The 16,492-nt window shown below is 57.2% G+C and overlaps 1 protein-coding gene across 1 annotated transcript in view; it reads left to right on the forward strand.

Annotated features, from left to right (window-relative positions):
* Positions 1-2,054: 2,054 nt before the first annotated feature.
* The window catches only part of LOC119107381 (protein furry), a 68,646-nt gene continuing 54,208 nt past the window's right edge, over positions 2,055-16,492 (forward strand). Inside the window, exons 1-7 of the mRNA XM_037230814.1 lie at positions 2,055-2,068; positions 5,386-5,527; positions 6,121-6,425; positions 11,252-11,397; positions 11,943-12,092; positions 14,505-14,612; positions 15,120-15,286. Of these exons, the coding sequence (XP_037086709.1) occupies positions 2,055-2,068; positions 5,386-5,527; positions 6,121-6,425; positions 11,252-11,397; positions 11,943-12,092; positions 14,505-14,612; positions 15,120-15,286 (1,032 nt within the window). The remainder of the gene's footprint in view (positions 2,069-5,385; positions 5,528-6,120; positions 6,426-11,251; positions 11,398-11,942; positions 12,093-14,504; positions 14,613-15,119; positions 15,287-16,492) is intronic.

Below are 16,492 nucleotides of genomic sequence, written 5' to 3' on the forward strand. Positions count from 1 at the left end.
CCGACCGAGGCGTATCTCACGAGCCGGGTCGGCGCGGCCGGCCGCGCTGCCCGGCGCTGCTCCAGGCTGGGTCCCCAGGGTCAGTTCACCGGTTTGGAACCAGTGTCAGGGCCTCACAACCCCACCGCAGACGACAACAGTCGTCTAGGTCGGTTTAGTCACTTGTGCTTTATCTACCACACTTTTTTCAAGGAAGCTGTTGGTGCGAATTATCTGGTACTCTAGCGGCACGAGGTCAGCACCTTAACGTGTGGGTCACCAATAGGTGGTGCTAACGAGTATTATTGTTGTGTGTGTGACAGTGTGTCTTGTGAGAACTGTGAGTGTCTCCCAGCTTCATGGCACTGTTTTATGTTGGGAATAATATGAGTGATATACCTACCAGAAAGCGATTGCTAGTTTAGCTATCGTTAGGCCGCTAATGGCCATATTAACTACCATAACCTGAACAGATGTTTGCTACTGTGAAGTGATGTAAGTCGAAGCGAGCCATGGCGACAAGAATATATCCTGTGCAGCCTGACAACGGAGTGTTTCTCGCTCTTCTTGATCCGTCCCTCTCTGGACGCGCTTCCATTTCTGTTAGGCCGGGTCGGTGTCACCTTGATGCAGGCACCGATATTTCACACGGGACCAGCACAACCACCATAGCAGTGCTAGTTCCGGCCACCCGGCCACAGTCAGCCGGTTGACAGCACAGGTCGTGAGGTGCAGGTGGTCACTCTTGTGTCGCACTGCACGGGGGCTCGGGCTGTCAACTGATGAAAGCAACAGGACAACTACTGTCACCTTTCTCGATCGCCACAAAAAAACTATTTGCTGTGCGACATTGGTGACCCCGACGTGATCTACCGACGCGTTAACTGAAGATGGTCGAAAGCAAGCTAGACAGTGGGGCAATGGACCACGGAACGCCGGGGGTCGCCGCACCGTTTATGTCTTTTTGACGTCCTGCCTTCTCGGCTGAAGAAGCAGAGCTGTGGCTGATGCAAGTCAACTGCGCCTTCGACGTTTCCGGAATCGACGATCCCGCCTTCAAATTCAAACCGCTCGTCGCAAGTCTTCCGATGGCCGTGGCTGCTCAGGCTCGCAATGTCATCATCGGGCAGGCCGGAGACTACACGGCCTTCTGCAAGGCACTTCATCAGTGATTGGTCATGTCCCGTGCCAGTCGTCTGGAGGACCTCTTACGCCATCAACAACTCGGGGTCCAGTCTCCATGCCAGCTTCCATGCAACATGCGTGAACAGTTGGCGGCATGTGACGCCCCAGCCGACGGCGGCCTTTTGAGAACGCTGTTTCTACAACGGCTTCCCCATACGGCCCGAGCAGCTCTCGCACTGCTGCCAGGATCCACATCCCTAGACGATCTGGCTCGGGCGGCCGATCGTTCTCTCGAAGTCTCGCTCCCCGCAGCTGCCGCCGTCACCGCCTTCTCGGTGTTGCAACTCGGCGCACAGCCACCCACGTCGTTGTCCACCGGTCAGCCAGACCTGCACGCCGCCATCACCAGCCGGACAGCCGTGGGTAACAGACTGGAATCGTCGAAGCGACGACTGGAAAAATCCGTGAGTTGATCGCGGCGGGTCGGACCCACAGCTGATTGGAATCACCGACCGCGGTTCACATCGAGACGGCGCCGTTCTTCGCCGCTGGTGGACCGTATCTGCTACGACCACCAGCGCTTCGGGGTGGAAGCCCACCGTTGTGCTCAGCCCTGCTCATGGAAGTCCGCTGGCGCAGTTGTTCTTCGCCGAAGACAGACAGCTTGGTCAGGCGCTGCAAGTGGACACTGGCGCAGAAGTCAGCGTGCCACCGCCTGCCTCCTTTCCAACTGACTCCGACGTGACACCCACACAGCTGCTTCGGCTTGAGGCTGCCAGCGGCACCGTATTGAAGACATTTGGAGGATGCCGGCGTGCCGTCCAGCTCGGCGGCGGGCCCAACTTTGAATGGGAGATTGTCATCGCCGACGTCGCCACTTCCGATTCTAGGCGCAGACTTCCTTGTACCTCACCAGCTGGCGGTTGGCATAGGTCTCCAGGTCCTGCGGGATGCATCACGCCAGGTTTGTGCCCGCGGAACCCCTTCCGCTTATTGGGACTGAGAACCGTCTCCAGTGCGGCACCTGAAGGGTATCCCCACGCCTCGCTGCTTCGGCAGTTTCCGCGGTTGACCAACCCCCCGACAAGTCCAGCTCCGGTACGCCACTCTGACTAATCACATCATCACAACTGGACCGTCGTGTGTCGCGCGACCACGGCGCTCGCCCCCGGATCGTTTCGAGATTTATCGGGAGGAATTTAACAAACTGCGTAAGCTCGGCGTCCTGAGGGCATCCAAGAGCAGCTGGGCCTCACCTCTGCACCTGCTCCCGGAATCCACTCCCGGAGAGTGGCGCTCTGCGGTGTTTGTCGTGCGCTGAACGCTGCCACCGTTCCGGACCGATACCCGGTGCCTTACCGGCAAGGCCACGTCGGTCGCCTCTACGGCTGCAAGGTCTTTTCCAAGCTAGACGCGGTCTACGCACATACCCAGATGCCGGTGGAGCAGTCGGATGTGCCGAAGGCCGCCATCACAACGCCATTCGAAATTTTCGATGATCCGGTTGGCATTCGATCTTTGCAATGCCAGTCAAACCTTCCAACGATTCATGGTTAGAAGGTTTGTGCTGCATGGAGTGCCAGCGACATTTGTCTGCCTGGACGGCATTCTGGTCGCCAGTAAGTCGGTGCACGAGCATCTCGAACACCTTCAAATGGTCCTCGAACGACTCGACAAGTTCGGGCTAGTCATCAATGAAAAAAAAGTATGTTCGGGGCCGAAAAAGTTCCGTTCCTCGGCCATGAAGTGACTGGGTTCGGCATCGCCCCCCCCCCTTCCAGACAAAATGTCCACGGTGCAGGAATTTCTTCCACCAACGACGGAGAACCAGCTCCGGCGTTTCATCAGAATAGTGGCGTATTGCCATCGCTTTGTGCCCGACGCCTCTGCTCTACTGGCCCCACTCACCGATCTGCTCAGCAAGAAGGTTTCGAAGAGCCACCGCCCCATCGCATGGTATGCCGACGCTGAGCAAGCGTCTCGTCGTGTTAGCAGCATTTGGCACAGGCTACCCGACTCGCGCGAAATATTTTCGACTTTTGGCATGCCGCGGTTTATGACTGTTAAATTTCAACGTACGTTTTTGGCCGTTAGCAGTTGCAGGCGGTGACTGTTGTAAGAGTTTACCCTCAGGTGCGCGCTGCTGCAATACAGGCACTGCCCGCAGTCCTGGAGCCTATACAGTGTTGGCGTTTAGTGCTTGGGCACGGTGAGGACATGGCGTAACGGCTGTAAGGATAGCACTGGCGGCCAGCAGTGCCGTCCAGTGATGTGGAGAAGTAACCATGGCAGGTGTGCCGGCGTGACTGTAGCCTCGATAGCGCTGATGTCCAGCCCCAGCAGATGCCTTGTTAATGCAGAGGTCTGGGCGGGTGGGGACACCGCGCAGCTCCCCGGCGTTTGTGGTGCGTGCGCCGTACCCCTTGGCTCTGTGGTTCTCTGTGTTTCATGCTGCTGGTGTCAGCTGTGGGTGGACCGAGCGGCTGATCGGACCGCCCAGGCCCGGCCGGTCCCGCCCGAGGGGCACGCTGATGCTGCTGGTGTCAGCTGTGGGTGGACCGAGCGGCTGATAAGACCGCCCAGGCCCGGCCGGTCCCGTCAGAGGGGCATGCTGATGTTGCTGGTGTCAGCTGTGGGTGGACCGAGCGGCTGATGAGACCGCCCAGGCCCGGCCGGTCCCGCCAGAGGGACACGCTGATGCTGCTGGTGTCAGCTGTGGGTGGACCGAGCGGCTGATCGGACCGCCCAGGCCCGGCCGGTCCCGCCTGAGTGGCACGCACCTGCAAAACGGGTGGTGTGGTTTGCCGGCGGGGCAAGACACCGTCCAAAATCATCACATCTTTACCATTGTTAGCCCTTCTCAGCTCTTCGTCAATGGCATTACCATCTTCTTGCCTTCCACGCGGCAGTCGCATTAGCTTCTTATGTACGGTGCCGGTCTTGCTGCCCGCGCTGCCCGGCGGCAGGCGACGCCATATTACCTCAGCATCAGTTGGGAGCGTCGTAAAGCCCCGACAACAATCGCATTAGCTCCGAATGGTCTGTGCGGACTGAGACGCGCTTTAACTTCACCGTGCCACCTGAGACGGATGTAACGGCGCCTAGAAGTCGTATATACATTATATAACTACATATATCGCCTTATGACCGCGCAGCCGAGGCACCCAGAGGCCCCAATTACTACTACGCTTATATCATCCATATATATATATATATATATATATATATATATATATATATATATATATACACACGTATATAAATAATCCGACAGGCATATCAATGTCATACAGCCTGGCCATTGCTCTATTTCCGAGAGAGGGCAACCCGTTTAACATCAGAATTAGTGCGGTGTGCAGGCTCCATGGTTGTGGACATTTTCCCCACTGTCGGTGGGTACTTCGTAGGATTACGTCTGCGCCAACGGGCAACCGCACTTTTTAACTTGGCTTTTTCTGTGCAACGTGTGCAGCATCACATTATTAATGCTATTTTCCGGGTGGAGGAGTGCGACTGCCCCGCCGCCGTGCTTCCCTCCCCCGCTGTCCTTAGAAGCGAGGCTGCGTGATTAGCATTTCTTGCCACTTGATTCGGGAATGAGCTGGAGCTACGGGGCGGCTTCGGCGTAACCGGACGAATACCATAGCACCGCGGCAACACAGAGTGAACAGTTTGAGCCCTCACTCTGGCCAGTTGTATTCTACACGTCAGGCGCCAAAACTGCTTCACAGCGAATATATCCTGAGGGTGTTGGGCGTGCCGGTAAGATATTTTTGGGTTAAGGGAATGGAAAGTTGGTGTAATATCATCGTTGTTCGCTGTCTTGAAATTGAAGAACTGTTCTTTGGAATATCAGTGAAAACCTCGTCGTAGACAAAATGAAGTTGGCTGGAAGCATTTGGTTGACACGCCCAGTTTAACCCCTGCACCCCCAGTCTCTGTATCTGACGTAGGAATGGCCATCTGCTGTACGCTATCCTTAACGCTATTATGCCATGATCATTTCTGAGCACAACGATACACTTTATATCTAGCGTAATAAAGGGCTGCCGGAGTATGTTGGGGCATAGGCTTTTAAGCACAGTTATGCACCTATTTGATAGAAGCTAGCATGTCCGTAGCTGCCGCGTCTCGGCGTTTGGTACCCTCTCTCTCCCAGCGGTATGTTGTATATGTGCCGTGTCTGTGCTGGCGGTAGAGGGGTGTGACGCTCAACTTTTCTGGCGACGCTTTGTCTCTGTGACGTCGGCGGTAGGTGTGACGCTGCCGTTTCTCCGGCAGCGTGGTGGGGTCGGCGCGTGCCGTCAGCCACGGCGCCGCCAGCTCCGTGCGCAGCAGCTCCACCGTCTCCAGCTCCAGATCGCAGGACCGCTCTCGGCTGATCCAGGAGGAGGCGGCCGCCCCCGGCTCGACGCGCTCGCAGGTCAGATGTCCGCCGGCTGGGCCGTGGCGTCACAGCGGGTGGAGAAAGTACGGCGTGGTGCCCTCCGATGGAGGTGGATGTGGAGAACACGATTTTGAACGGCGGTTCAGGCCGCCTTTCGCGTCCTGTCTCTGGCTTTCAGCCGGCAGCGGCCCCTGAGTTATCACACCGGAACAACGTCGCTCCACGGGACCCACGCGTACCTCTAAATACCCACGCCCTCATCTCACAACAAACCTGACTTCGAAGATGCTGTAAACGGCCGATGGTGCCCGGAGTCCTCAGTAAGGTCGGTGGCGCGCGCCGCCGAGAGCAGTCGGTCGCGTTACGCCGTGATTACAAAGATGGCGGGCTCGATGCGGCGGGGCCGCTGCCGGCCGGACCGGCGTCCAACAGTGGAGTCAGACAGCCACAGGCGCGGCGTGTTGTCGGATTTGGTGGGTTCTCCTAGATGCGTTATGAGTCAGTCGCCATTTGTTAACTACGCCGTGCATCGGGAGTCTGGCTCAGAGCAGGGGGTGAGTATGGCCGTTCTGTGCAATGAGGGGGTGGGACGGCCTGGCCGGGCTCACTCACTGACGGGGAGTCCGCAGGTCCCTGCGGCGGACGACAACTTCAGCGTTCTGCGCGCTCAGACGGAGGACCAACAGCAGCAGCAGCAGCAACAACAACTGCAGCAGCATCAGGAACAGCAGCATCAGCAGCAGCAGGAGCAACAACAACAACAACAACAACAACAGGAACAGCAACAGCAACAGCAGCTTCAGCAGCAGCAGCAGCAACAACAGTACAACACGCCTCAGCCGCATCCGCTGCCCATGCCGGAGTATGGCGGCTACTTTGCCCCGCTCTCCAGCTACCTGCCCGACTGCAGCCAGCCGATCGCCAGCTTCCACAGGTTAGCCTGCGGTCACCCAACATGTTGCTGTTACCCGCGCCCGACCCGAGCCCCAGCCGACCGCCAGCTTCCACAGGTCGGTCTTCGGTCACCCGACATGTTGCTGTTACCCGCGCCCGACCCGAGCCCCAGCCGATCGCCAGCTTCCACAGGTCGGTCTTCGGTCACCCAACATGTTGCTGTTACCCGCGCCCGACCCGAGCCCCAGCCGATCGTCAGCTTCCGCAGGTCGGTCTTCGGTCACCCGACCTGCTGCTGTTACCCCCGCCCGACCCGAGCCCCAGCCGATCGCCAGCTTCCGCAGGTCAGCCTGCGGTCATACGACCTGCTGCTGTTACCCGCCCCTAGCCCCAACCCGATTGTCACTAACCTCGTGAAGTATATCTGTCATAACCATAGTTGCCGTCCTGGTTTTCTTGCATATTCGTTGCTGTATTTCGGTATGCCGTAATGGCTCGATAATCCAATTGAAGAAATGAAAGGTCAGCTATTCTGAAAACTGTACTTTGCTGCAAGTCGTTTTCGGCCGACGTAAATTTGACCACGTAGCGATTTACGCGAGGAGCAAGGGTAGCGCATTGCACAAGGGGAGGGGGAGAGGGAGGTCAGGCGAGACAGACCGTTGTACTTCCCTAAGCCTTGGACCGAGGCTGGGAGGAGGCAGTTTAGGTATGGAGCCGCGGCCGCTCCAAACGGACTGGTGGTGGGCGGGTCAGGTCGTTGCCCGGGCAATGTTTGGCCCAGGCTATGCAGCAGCGGCTGCTGACTGCCGGTCGCACGTGACTGAATGCCGTGCAGTCACGTGCGATGTGCGAAATTAGCCGTCTTTTGTCTTCTCTCGTATCCTTTGACTGAAAGTTGCACGCAATGGGCGAGTGATTGCCTTCACCGGACAGCACGATCCTGGGTAGTCATAGCCACGCGTTCGATTAGATTACCTCACTCAAGTACGAATACAAATGCAATATAAATGATAGTTCGGCTGGGTGCCGAGTAGTCCAGTGACCCTCCGTAGCCTTGAGCCACACTCACGCCGTCCGCTCGGTCCCGCTCCGGTCGGCTGCGTGCCGAGTAGTCCAGTGACCCTCCGTAATCTTGAGCCACACTCACGCTGTCTGCTCGGTTCCGCTCTGCTCTCTGCCACTACCGCCCGTCCGTCAGTTTTGTGGCAGCCAGATGCTGGGGTGTGCTCAGGGGCGGGTGTTGCCGGGCACCCAGGTGACCGGCGCCGCTTGCGCCACGCGCGCTTCTGACGTGTACCCCTTCGCGTCTGGTAGCCGCTGTCCGGTCGCGGGTGATGACGTTAGTTCGGACATTTCGACACTGTCCGCTAGATCGACGTGTCTTTATGAGCTTGACTTGTGGAGGCACTTGGCTGCGGGCGCCCTCGTCCGAGCTAGACTGACGTGTGTGACCGAGCAATATTGAACCGCTCGCGCTTGTGTTGGGGCTCGCGTTCGTCGAGAGGGGCTCTTTGGGCGTTGGCCGCAAGCCGCGCATCGCGACGCAACGCTTCAGCGGGCTATTTGGGGCTGCATCTTGTGTCTGATTCCTGGTATAAGTCATGGGATCGCTCGATCAAAGGCGTTTGTCGTCTTACGTAACGCTACAGTGACGTCTTAAATTGGCCTCTGAGACCATGGTCGGTTCTCAAGCATCAGTGATGTTTCCAGCCTTAATTAAAGCGCTCCACTGCGTATGCAGCCGGCAGGTGGACCACCGTTGTGTTGCCAGGTCACGGCAGGTGAATCCAAGCTGGCCTCATCCCTGCTCCCGCCGAAGTGAGGTTACCCATCAAACGCTAGGTGGTTGTCAATGTTAGAGCTGGAATCATGCGTCGGTGCATCATAATTGGACGCCGCGTCCTACCGTTAAGTGACTGTGTATGTCATGGACGCATTCAATCGAGTTTTCAGGTCATCTTAGACCATGATGGTTTGCTGCAAAATGCACGGACTTCGGATTGCCAGGTGCGGCTGGGAATCATAGTCTTAGAGGCACATATAATTCAGGACAAAAGTCTAGCAATGCCCGCCAATCCACATGTACATATGTCGTCCTACGTGTGCTCAATTTAAGAGGCGCATGCAGTTTTACGAGAAGAGGCCCATATGTTTCATGCGACCTGATCTGGTATGGTACTGAGTTTGATGAACAAAGGACGTGTTCGGAGTAGCTTACATATTTTGACATTTATATTTCAAGTTAACATTTACCTGTTTAGTTTAAGTGTTGCATTACTGCGCTAAACCTGAGCAGATGCTGAAGCGTAAGAACTTGAGGTTATCAATCCTTTATTCAAAATTGATAAGCCCGAATGTATTGGAGCTGTGGGTGGGCATGGCGTGAACATTGGCGACGCCGCCGCATGGACGTTTGGGCCTAATAAGGCCCGTCTGCAAGACGGGCCTTCCACCGCGTGTGGGTGGTGTGACTCCGTCAGGAGAGTGTCAATGAGTGGTCGCGCGTCGAGTCCAGCCGTGGCTGCCGGCCAGCCGCGGCCGCCGTCCACCCCTGGCTGCCGAGTCCAGCCGAGCCAGGCCAGGCCAGACTGGCGCCGCTGATCGCCGCAAGCACGGTCAGAGCTCGTCGCGCTAAACGGTGTGAGATGTTAACTGTATCGTTAGCGCCGTTAGGTCCACAAAATTATGATTGCCTGGAATTGATAAGGCCCACCTTGATGGGCTCTCACGGGCATATAGCAGTGTTCGCTTGGGTTTTAGTGCCTCCGCGTGTTGGCAGCGTCCGCGCCCGGGGCAAAGTTCACCGTTGCTGGATATGCGCTGTGATCTCACTGGTATGCACAATTTGGTTATGAAGCCGCATGGAGATTGCGTTATCAAGCATGTTTACAGTTCGCATTGCGCCGAAATGCAGCCAACGTCTCAAATTAAAAACCTGGAAGAGTTTTGTCAATTCGATTCTTGGTCATGTTGGTGTGCGTTTCTACTCACGCAACCTGCGCTATGCGCACTGTTGACATTCAAACACTGGAAACACTGAGCAGCACGCGTTGCGTAACAGCGTTGTTAGGCTTCCGGAGCACGCTTGCCTTCCCGATGTTCGCGCTTGATCGCGAAGTGCGCGACAAGTCGGGCATCGATTCATGAAGCTTATTACCGTGAAAGCGACGGATAAGTAGGTTGACGCGGCGGCTGCAATGCGGCGTTAATAACCGCCAGCGAGACGCCGTTCATCGGCCTCAGAGCGGCTCGCGCCGCGGGCCAATGCCTGGTTTGCCCGCATGGGGCTGGCGCCACGGGGCAGCTGTCGCAAGCCCAGTGTCGGCCGTCCCTCGGAGCGTCAGTTAGTAGTTCGCTGTTCTTTCCAAGGGCATCGCTTTGCACATGGAGGGCTTTTGCACCGGTCAGGGTGCCGCGCTGAGCTCTCCCTGCGTGACATTAACAAACCCAGCCATTTTTTCCAAACTTCGACAATCGTTCGTAAAATCGAAGGTCGCTGTTTTTGTTCGTCGATGTTGTTTAAGCTCAGTCAGCCAAACGTCGGCGGGCTGACTCGGCCTGCAATTGCAAAGCAAGCAAATATCTTACTTTGCTCCTTGAAATTAGGCCGCGTTTGCTGTGTTGCAAAGTGCCCATGATCGACACAAACGCGCTCTCTCTATCAACCTTTTACGGGCCGATGCATTAGTGTTGTCATTAGTTATACTGAGGTGTTAGCAGTACAGAATCTTGTGAGCTTTCACAACACCATGTTCCCCTATTGACCCAACAGTAGCCGTTTGTCGTCAGGGATGTGGACTTGTTCAGCCGGCCTTTCGGGTATGGGCATAACTACGCGGCCCGGCGACCGGCTCGAAGAGCGCCGCTGGTTGTTGGCGTGGCCGAGCGCGGGGCGGCAGCCGTAGGTCACCGAGCCGTCCCGGAGGGGTCGTGCCAGGCCGGGCCGGCCAGGCCACGTGTCCGACGCACGTCGGTCGAGTGCCGCGCCGGCGGCGCTCGGCTCGTAGATTGGCCACCGCCGCGCGCACCACCCGGGCACGAGCGGGGGGGGGGGGGCCTCCCGGCTGGCGGGACGAGGCAGGGCAGAGGTGATGTACCGTATGCCATCGTCAGAGACCGTCCGATGGCTGGCCTGGGGACGATCGCCGGCCCGGCGGTCCACCGCGAGCGCCGCCGCGTGACACTGCTACCGACCGACGGCCTGCCGACGCGGGCCTCGCACGGGCGGATTTCTCTCGGCGCGGCGCGTGCCGAGTGGGGCGTCTGATTGTGCTGAGAGGAGTTGGTCGCTGCGAATGGCATCAGCAGCGGTCTGGTTGACAACCGAGGGTACAATCAGGTCCTCGGGAAACAAACAGCCGGCTTTGTAGCCCGTCGGCGGCGGCGTTCTGTGTCGGGCCGCATTCACGTGCTCGGAGGTAATCAGACTCGGTAGCGGGTTCTTATTTCGTCTCGCCGTCGCATGTCGGACCAATGTGCAGCCAACTATTCAGTTGGCGTAATTGGCGGCGCGTGCGCGCTGTCGTGATGACCGGGGCGACAAGAACGCTGCACTACATTGCAATTACTGTCTTGCCAATCGATCATGAAGGCTTATGGCGTACAGGAATGCGATGTCATGTTTGATGTTTGCAATATGGTTTGAGAAATATCGATTTCCATGAGGGATTTTCGTTCGTTTCAGTGTTGTTTTTTACATGAGAGATTTCTTCGTAGTATGAGTATTTTTACCAGTTTTCATGGGGCATTTCCTTCCGTTTTTTACACGAGCTGAACACTGCGACCAAGCATCGACTGCCGGCGGTCCGCGACATCGCACGCGGCCGCACTGGTCCCAGATGGTCACGCGCCGACGTCCGGCAGGTGCAACCTGGCGCTGATGCTGATGCAGGACGTGGTGGTGGACGGCCTGGAGTCGCCGTCGCTGGTCTGGCCGCTGCACCTGCCCTTCATGCTGCATGTCATCTTCCTCGGACTCGACAACCCTCGACCGCTCGTGCACGAGAACTGTGAGTGGCGGCGGCTGGTGTGCGCGCGCACGCGCACGACAAACGTGCCCAGACTCCTGCCGCCGGCCGGCGCTGGATTGGACAGCTGTGCTATCATATCGCTGTACGCGGGTGAATTGATACGCACGCTATGCAGGAGGCACATCTCACCTGCTGGCATAATATGACTGCATTGTGTCTATGGCAATGGAACGATCATTACTCTAGTGTTCGGGGTGGATTGCCCACAAGCCGAAGGAAGTGTGTGCCCACCGTGTGTTCGTTTCTTTTGCAATGTTTTTTTCAGTAACGTATCGACCCTGCGCCGTTACCAAGAATTAATCAGTTCGAGCTTATGGAAAATGGCTCTTACGTCCGAGCTTATGGGAAATGTCTCTTACGTCAGTGCATTGCATAAGCATCCTCGCTTGCTCCAGGTCCTGGGTATCATAGTATACCCGTGTGTTTCACTGTCCTCATTCGCCATGATCATATGCAATTGTCCTGGTCCCCGGCGTGGCGCACCTTGTGTCTGATGCTGCGCTCCTGTGCCGCATCCATGACAGGCAAGCAGCTGTTGCTGAACTTGCTGGTGGTCCTTTCGAAGCATGACGACCACTTGTCTGTGGCGTCTGTGCTCCTGAGCTGCCGCACAGAGCTGCTGGACTATGGCCTCACCCTGCCGCCGCTGCCCGTCACGCGACGCAACCTCACCGGTACGTGCCGTCACCCTACTGCCAACCTCACCGGTACGTGCCGTCACCCTACTGCCATCCACACCGGTACGTGCCGTCACCCTACTGCCAACCTCACCGGTACGTGCCGTCACCCCACTGCCAACCTCACCGGTACGTGCCGTCACTCTACTGCCATCCACACCGGTACGTGCCGTCACCCTACTGCCATCCACACCGGTACGTGCCGTCACCCTACTGCCATCCACACCGGTACGTGCCGTCACCCTACTGCCAACCTCACCGGTACGTGCCGTCACCCTACTGCCATCCACGCCGGTACGTGCCGTCGCCCTACTGCCAACCTCACCGGTACGTGCCGTCACTCTACTGCCATCCACACCGGTACGTGCCGTCACCCTACTGCCAACCTCACCGGTACGTGCCGTCACCCTACTGCCATCCACACCGGTACGTGCCGTCACCCTACTGCCAACCTCACCGGTACGTGCCGTCACCCTACTGTCATCCACGCCGGTACGTGCCGTCACCCTACTGCCAACCTCACCGGTACGTGCCGTCACTCTACTGCCATCCACACCGGTACGTGCCGTCACCCTACTGCCAACCTCACCGGTACGTGCCGTCACCCTACTGCCATCCACACCGGTACGTGCCGTCACCCTACTGCCAACCTCACCGGTACGTGCCGTCACCCTACTGTCATCCACGCCGGTACGTGCCGTCACCCTACTGCCAACCTCACCGGTACGTGCCGTCACCCTACTGCCATCCTCACCGGTACGTGCCGTCACACTACTCCCATCCCCACCGGTACGTGCCGTCACACTACTGCCATCCACACCGGTACGTGCCGTCACCCTACTGCCAACCTCACCGGTACGTGCCGTCACCCTACTGTCATCCACGCCGGTACGTGCCGTCACCCTACTGCCAACCTCACCGGTACGTGCCGTCACCCTACTGCCATCCTCACCGGTACGTGCCGTCACCCTACTCCCATCCCCACCGGTACGTGCCGTCACACTACTGCCAGCCTCACCGGTACGTGTCGTCACCCTGCTGCCATCCTCACCGGTACGTGGCATTACACTTCTGCCATCCTCACCGGTACGTGGCATGACATCACTAACGGTCCTGATGCGTGACGTAGCACTTTCGTCAACGTTCCTTTCCTTATAAGTTTATTATGTTATTACTTAATGGCTTATGTGTTGGTGAATTTTATACGGAACACAGGGCTCAGAAATACACGCGGACCGCCAGCTTTCCACATACTGGCCGTGGAGAGCTTTCAGCTTAGGTCATAGATCATTGACCTGGTATGGTAGGAAGTCGAGGTATGCATGTCAGGTGCATCGAGGAGTCGGACTGCCCCAGGTATGACGCTGAACTTTTCGGGAGATGCCCCGACAGATGGGGAGTGGCTCCTCCCGTCCTGCACTCACGAGGGTAATATGGAAGCCTGCAGGACAGGGCCGACGACGTAGCAGTGCTCTGGAGAGGAGCACTCTGGCTGGTTGACGGTCATGCGCTGGGTCACTGCTGAGACGAGCGGGGCAGCGGTTCGATTGCCGCGCAGAGTAGAGGATCAGCGGCAGCGCCGGCCCGGCGACTATCCGCCCGGCGGCTATCCGTTGACGCGAGATATGCCGGCTGCAAAGTGTGTGTGTGACCTGCGTGCCGTAGGCCGGGTCCGTGCTCGGGTCACGGCACCGATATTGGGACTGCGTCCCGCTGGATCTGTCGAGCCGCGGGCGATCATCCTCCATCAGAGCGGCAGCGGAGTCAAATGGCTGCAGGGGTCTTATGACGTATGCTGCCAACGCCGCGTTGCGTAGCGACCTGAAGGCACGCCGGCGCGCAGTCGGGATGGCCGAGATCGGGCGGGCGGTCCCAGAGCAGTGATCATTCCCGACGCTCGCCGACCGCAAAATTGCTGAATTATACTTGTTTGATATTTTGTATCGCCAAACGAATATGTAACTACAACGGTAAAACATTGTGGATAGGAACGTCAAATCCGAGAAGAACACAACGATATGAAAACATCCCGGGAATTGGGAAGGAAGAGGCTGCTTGCGGTGATGGAGAGCAAACGTGTTGTAGCGCCAGTATCACCATGCCGTTTATGCCACCAACTTTGTGCCCACTTGTTCTACGTAGGCATTTTGGGGGGATCAGATGCTAGCATATTTGCCGACTTTGCGAAGGCTACCACCGCCTTTTTTAATTTTTGAGTAATGGTATGATTGGTCTTCAGGGCGTAAAAGCGATATTTCCTACTTCTTCAGTTAGGTACTTAATTCTCATCCGGAGTCCAATAAGTTTATGCTAGACTCCCGCATGACCCCCCCCCCCCTACCCCACCCCCTATTGGTTACGCCCTGAGGTACACCAAACTCGCTCAGCCGCCTGGGCTGTGTGTTGCAGAGAAGGAGCCGAAGAAGGAGTGGGAGGAGGCGGCGAGCTGTGACTCATCCACCAGCACGGCCGACACCGTGCTGCAGTTCCTGCCGTCAGCGCCGCCCTACGGCACAGGTAGCCACACAGCTCCCGCCCACCTCCTACCCCGTCACGCGGGGTATGCCAATGCTTTCTTTATGCGCCAGCAAAGGTTAGTGATGCTTTGCGTTCTGCATTGACGGCGAGAACAAAGAACTCGTTATAGCTTCCCGGACTGTGCCTTCTGTGTAAAAGCCATTTTTGTTACGCAGGTGATTGGAAAGATTTATAGATAGTGGAACACACGAAGGAATGCGAAGCTGCCTTGATGTTCAAACGTGCCATGCGTAATGGCCTGCTGTGTATACGTCAGCGTCGTCATGGAGAAGCACGGCCCTGCCGTCGTCACGGAGGAGCACGGCTCTGTCAAAAATGGCAACTGCACTGCCGCGTGACCGCGCAGCCCATGCGTTGCCGTGTGATGGCTGCTGGCGGCCGAGGTGGCGTGCGGACGTGGCCGGTGCGGCCTCATCGCTGGGGGCCGCCGCGCCGACGCCGTGCGCCGTGCCGCAGACTCTGCCGGCCGCAGCGCTCTGACGTCAGCGGTGCCGACCATCGTGGCGGGCGACGAGAGCGAGCCGGCCTCGCTGGTGTCGATGACGACGGAGCCGGCGCCGCTGCCGCTGCCGCACCTCTGCCTCACGCTGGCCAGCTTCCTGTCCAGCCGCCGACGCCAGCCGCTCTGGGCGCACGACGACATCAGTGCCAAGGTCGGTCGCTCCCCCTCCCCTCCCCCACTTCCCCGCTGGCCCAGCGTGCAACACTGATCCAGTAAGGTCTCCAGGATGTAAATATAAATTGATGCCACCAATTCTGACCGCACGCAACTCGCCGACGCTAATCCATCGCTCTTTGACCCCGAACCCAGGCATCTGATTCGCCCGGCTCGTTTGTCAAGCCTGAGGTGTTTAAATGCTGCGTTGACTGCCGCCCGACTTGATGCTGATTGGCCGATATTGATCAAGTGCACGAGTAGCAGGCAGTGAACCCCAAAGTGGGAGTGTAATAGCATAACGAAATACCGACATCCTCGGCCCCAAGTGGCCGAATATTGGAACACTATGTCGGCCGGATGTCCGGCTTGAATTCGATTCCCCTACGCTTCCTGTCAACTCCGTGTGTGCGCTTGGTGCGAAATCGAAATGCTGAGCGTGATTGTGATGAAGACTAGTGTGTGAATGGAAGCGTTTGTGTTTGCTTATCTGCTTGGTGGGGACAAATGGTGCGTTGAAATGTAATGATCCTGCCGATGTGTTGTGTTCAGGGCGGAAGCAACAAGCCCCACGTTTAAGCACGACTCTGCGTGGGGCTGATCCTAGAAATCCATCTCGTCAAAATTTTTGACTCGTAGAAGAACGAGCTCGAAGCCATTTGGAATGTATCTTGAAAATGTACCCTTGAAACCATTTGGAATGTATCTAGCTTACAAATGTACTGGGACCTGGACCTCTTGGTCCACCACAGCTCAGTCAAAATAGATACTCAGAGCCTTGTTCGGAGACGCCTCAAATAGGATCAGAGCGATGCATGCGTATATTTCTGACTTTCGTTTCGATATGGAGGGTATGAATTGTCCCATTCGTGACATCTTAATCCTATTTATGCCATTTTATATGCAAAGAAATGAAGAAAGGTGAATTAAGTAGGTGCGCAAACAATACTCATTGACAGAACGGGCACGTGACAACGCAAAACAATATGAACTCTCTCTCTCTCTCTCTCTCTCTCTCTCTCTCTCTCTCTCTCTCTCTCTCTCTCTCTCTCTCTCTCTCTCTCTCTCTCTCTCTCTCTCTCTCTCTCTCTCTCTCTCTCTCTCTCTCTCTCGATCTCGGTCTCAGTATCGGTCTTGGTCTCAGTCTCGGTCTCGGTCCCGGTCTCGGTACCGGTCTCGGGCCCGGTCTCGGTCCCGGTCTCGG

Source organism: Pollicipes pollicipes, unplaced genomic scaffold (assembly GCF_011947565.3).
Source record: "Pollicipes pollicipes isolate AB1234 unplaced genomic scaffold, Ppol_2.1 Scaffold_6686;HRSCAF=7923_pilon_pilon_pilon, whole genome shotgun sequence".
Classification (NCBI taxonomy): domain Eukaryota; kingdom Metazoa; phylum Arthropoda; class Thecostraca; order Pollicipedomorpha; family Pollicipedidae; genus Pollicipes; species Pollicipes pollicipes.